Source organism: Parus major, chromosome Z (genome assembly GCF_001522545.3).
Source record: "Parus major isolate Abel chromosome Z, Parus_major1.1, whole genome shotgun sequence".
In the NCBI taxonomy this organism is placed as follows: Eukaryota; Metazoa; Chordata; class Aves; order Passeriformes; family Paridae; genus Parus; species Parus major.
Window position 1 is genome coordinate 20,281,623 of NC_031799.1, and position 5,036 is coordinate 20,286,658.

The window sequence follows — 5,036 nt, forward strand, 5'->3', positions numbered from 1 at the left end:
TAAGATGGTGCCCTGAGGAACCCCCCTAGTGACAGGTCCCCACTCTGATGTCACCCCATTCACTGTAACCCCTTGTGGCTCACCCACGAGCCAGCTGCTCTCCCATCAAATGATGTGTTTATCCAGCTGAGTGCTGCACATTTTGTCCAGTGGGACACTGTGACAGACAGTACCAAAACTTCACTGAAATCCAAAAAGATCACATCAACCCTGACCAGCTAGGTGGACTACCTTGTCATAAACACATATTCTCATAAAAGAAGTCATGTCTCATTTCACTGGTATCTATAATAAAGTTTACATATTTGAAAAAGGGACTTTGCTCTTTTTACTCTCAATCTAACCATAAAATTTTTAGGTACTTAACATACACATTTTCAACACAACTGACCAAGTGTTATTTTATATTTAAAATCATTTAAAGATGAGTTGTGTAAATACATCCATTTATTCTCTTGGACTTTACCTCAAATTCTGCTTTGATCACAAATGTAAGAGTTTAGTGATCTCATCTTTGTGAGAACAAAGAATTTTTGTGCCCACTACAAAAATCATTACACATTCCGACTATCATCTCAAAAGAAGAATAAGACACAAACAGCAGGAAATGTCAGCCAGGAATGAGATAGTGACAGAGCGAATATATTAAGACTGACTCCAGCTAACAATACAAATGTCCATTTCAAAAGCATGAAGCTTGACTGAAAAAGTGTTACAATTAATGAAAGGGATATAGGAACAGCTTTTGTCTGAATGTCAGAACAGATTTCAGAGAATGTTTACCTGTATTTTCTTACACAGTATTTTTAAGTTTCAGCTTGGCACTCAAACACTAGCAAAGGCATGCGTAAATGTAAGCAACACCAATCAGATGGATTCCATGAAGGATGCCATCACCTGCATATCTCTGTGAACAAGTTCTAATGATAGAAAATAATTTCAGCTCTGCAGTAGGTAAACTCCAAAGCTATAACATAAGCACATTTTTCCTAAAAATATTCTGGTCTTCATATTAATTAAAAAAACCGCAGAACCCAAAAGGGGAAAAAAAAAAAAGCCAAAAATAACCAGTAACTCAACACAAGAAGAGAGAAAACAGTTTGCAAGAAATTATTTGCCTTTTCTCCCAAATCAACATATTTTAAGGAAAATCTTTGAGATGAACCTCTTTTTCTACAGACATGATTTACTGGATCTTCCCCCATACAAATTGTCTGAATCAAAAATCTCCAGCATATATGATTTCGAAATTTTGAAAAGCAAACCAACTTTCCCATTGCACCTTTTTGGTTAAAAAAATCTTAGTCCAGTTGAAGGCAACAGTTCACATACCTTCAGCATGTACACATTCATTTAAAATTTTCCACTAGAAGATTAATCACAGGCAACTTAATTAAATAATGCATTAAAGAATTCATTAAAAACCTAATAAAAATCAGTGTTTCGCTATTCTGAAAATCAGAATGGTTTGGGCAAGCTTTAGTCCAACTTGCTCATTACAAAATGTTTTCTCTTGATTCTATGAACTATTAGAAAATTTCATTAAGCATGTAAACATTTCAATTTTCAGTTGCAGAACATGTGTTTCCAAAAATCCTGATTCACAAAGCACTTCTAACTTTGCTGGCACATACAGCTATACATAGGAAGATGAGACAGCCCTGTACATTTAACCAAGAGTCCAGTTCCAAAAAAAAATATAGCTACATATACCCATACACAGACACCCCAGCATTGCAAAAAGTTCCCAAGACTAATTTGGAAAACTTTGATGAATATAGTATTAAGTGCTTTAGTAATAAGAGCAAAGGAAAAAAATGTAACCACAGGTTACTTTAGACCAACTAAATGTCTCCTTAAAATCCATAGATACTGATTATGAAACTGTTCAACACAGGTAGCTTTGCATCCTAATTTTACACCTTTTCTTTCAATAGAATTTTCTCTTAGCAATGGTCCTATCTTAAAGATTCAGATAGATAATAAACAGCTCTCTGAAACCAGAGAACATTATTTCATTAAATTAATGAAATGGTAGAACAGCAATAGGGTGAACATGGAGCTCACTTTCTCATATCGTCAAACAGAGGGGAGGGAAGTATGAAAAATTCCCCTGGGCCCTGGGTTGTCCTTTGCTGCTCCTAAGCTCTAGAACAAAACAGAACTACAAGTGCAGCAAATTTAACCAATAGCAGCAACTACAAGGTGATTAGAGCAAGGTAGCAAAAGTACAGTTGTCTCAAAGAGGGGTTATGATGCTGCATATGGAGCTGCATTCCACAAAACATCCTGGTTTTATATCCTAGAACCAGTAATATGTCTCAAGGCTTTTGGAAATGGAAAGACTAAAAGTGCCTATGACCTCCCCCTGCCTCAGATCACCAGGCAGAATTTTTATTCTCAGAAGTATTTTTATTTTCAAGCTGTTTTGCTAAGATTTTCTACCCACTACTTTTGTGAACAACTGTTGATCACAGTGCATCCTTCTTTCTAGTGTTAGACAGCAGGATGCAACTCCATTATTCTCGAGATAAAAGAATCCTGAAACTTTTCATCATTTTTCCTAACTGTAGGAGACTTTGATTTAATAACAATTCACTGCATTTCATCAAAAGCTCCTCAGGGGGAAAAAAAATAAATCTGTAAACACTTTTGTAAAGCTTCATTTTCACCAAACATGGAACACACTGAAATAATATGATAGGATCCCTTCAGATGGCTGGGGAAAAAATACATAAGAAAAACTAAGAAACAAGCTCCCCATCACAACAAAAAAAGCAGTGATCTTGGACAAAAATGGACAGCAGGATTGAGTGTTGTACTCTAACATTCTCCCTCTAAAAGCATAGTTTAAGAAATCTTGGGCAGCTGTACAGTCATAGATAAGAAGTCAAACAAACCATTACTCTTCCAACCACTCCACTAGACTGGCAATTATTCATGATTCCCACACTTTACCATCTCCCTCTGCCCAGAAAACAAACCCCTCTTTCATATGAGACTGATATTTCTTTTCCTGATTTCTATCTTCACAAAAACATCCTGCAGAGTGCTTTAATATTCTTAGCAGATTCTCATACTGCTAAATCAAGTGAATTTGATACTTAAACATTTCTTTCATGGTTTACCAGATTAGAGATGTCCTTTTCTAAAGATTCTCCTTTCAACAGGTTTCTTTTTCCTCCAGTACTATTCAAAACTGCTGGAGCCAGTTCTATTACAAAGTCCTTTTTGTTACAGCTTCCTCTGATAACTTGACTTCTCTATAATCCCATGTTGATTTGGTAATTCTTATTCTGAAGAAATTACATGCATGTGTCATCTTTTGCCTAAAGTAAACTTTCACTGTAAGAAAAAACCACTTTATCTTATCCTTTCAAATCCCAGGTGAAGATATTCTTAGAGTTAAGGAATTCCTGTTAATAGCCTGCCACTACCAATTATTGTATGCATAGAAGTCACTAACATTGTAAAAACCAGGTTTGTTATCACTGATCCTTCCCTCTAAATCACTTCATCATGAATTCAGACAAATCTGTTTGTCAAAAAAGTTACCTATTCAATTGCATGGGTTTAGCATTTAGGACAATAGGAAACTAATATTCATTCAGGAACCCTTACACAGAAACATTAAACAGAGTAGTCCCTTTGTAAATAGAGGTGTACAAGAATATGTCCAGGTATTAAGCTTGCAAGCCCAGGTTCAAGAGGCAAATCTTTACTTTCTGCATATTCATTACCTGGAAATATTATCACTAAGTGGAGCACTAAGAATCTATGTCTAGCATTATATTCCAGATATCCTTGACTGACAGGTTTCAAGAATGTAAAACTTCTATTTTCTTACCTAGTTCAGTAACTTGTCGATCAAAAGGACAACGAACTGCTCTCCCATGAAGGGGAAGTCGGGTAAGACAGTCATGGCAGACAGTATGGCCACACAAAAGGAGCCGGGGAACTTTGTCCCCTTGTAAAGAAAATACATCTTCACAGACCCCACACTCAAGAACCTGTAAGTTTAAAAGTTTGGTTTTGAGCTAATTAAAATTAAAACTACACACAGTAAGCTATACGACAGTTTATTTTACAGATGTTCATGCAATCGTAGCACATGAGCTGAGTCAGTAATTTTGGTTTATACACACAATTAATGATCATACTATCGATATTTAAAAGTAAATAAATAATTTTATATTTATAAATAAAATATTAAAATAAATAAATAATTGCTACAAACAAAACATTTTAACTCCTCAGCATCCTGCCTGACCACCACTCGCTCCTACCCATTTCATTTAATACACTGCCACAAGACAAGCCAACTGGTCAAGCGGCACAATCAGCAGAAACATCCTCGCAGGAAAAGGAAGCGGCCAGCAAGACCCTGCCAGAGCAGTGTTGGCCGGTGGAGTTTCCCCTCGCGGCAGATGCTCATGAAAGAGGTCAGTCATACCAAGCGAGCCACTTAGCAAGCTACAAACGCAGCCCCGAGCTAGTGTGAGCAAACTGTTGCGGGCCGAAACATCTCAAGCTCTAAACGAAAAGCAAAAGATGGTCATATAGAAAGAAAAAAACCCCCAAAACCAATCCATAAGGCTGGCACCGCAGGGGACACATCCTCTACCACAGGCCACCCGCACCCCGTCCTCGCCCGGCACCGCCCACCCCTCCACAGGAGCTGGGCCGAGCCCCCGCCTCACCTTCACCGCAGCACCCGCCGGGCCGCGACCACCAGGCCCGCGGCCGCCCTCCGGCCCGGTCTTGTTTACAGCCAGGGCCGCCATCTCGGGGAGGGCGGAGCGGAGCGGCCCCGCAGGAAGGAGCGGGGAGCCGCCGCCGCCGCCTCAGGCACCACCGCGGCGCGCGCAGGCGCCACCCTGCAGAACTGTAAAACTACAGACCTGCAGAACTACGACTCCCACCGTACTCCGCAGAGGCCCTGACGGGAGGAGAAGGCGGTGCCGCACCCGAGCCTCCTGCGGCGCACTGGGAACTGTAGTCCCTAGCGCCGCGCTGCAGCCTGGGACGGACGCGCC

The 5,036-nt window shown here is 39.8% G+C and overlaps 1 protein-coding gene across 2 annotated transcripts in view; it reads right to left on the reverse strand.

The window, feature by feature from the left end:
* The window catches only part of TRIM23 (tripartite motif containing 23), a 22,598-nt gene extending 17,730 nt beyond the window's left edge, over positions 1–4,868 (reverse strand). The window contains exons 1-2 of one of the 2 annotated variants that reach the window (XM_015652465.2): positions 4,701–4,868; positions 3,848–4,010 (exon numbers count right to left, since the gene is read on the reverse strand). In XM_015652465.2, the coding sequence (XP_015507951.1) occupies positions 3,848–4,010; positions 4,701–4,784 (247 nt within the window). In that variant the 5' untranslated portion in view covers positions 4,785–4,868. The remainder of the gene's footprint in view (positions 1–3,847; positions 4,011–4,700) is intronic. The other variant, XM_015652466.2, reaches the window with a different exon arrangement.
* Positions 4,869–5,036: the final 168 nt, after the last annotated feature.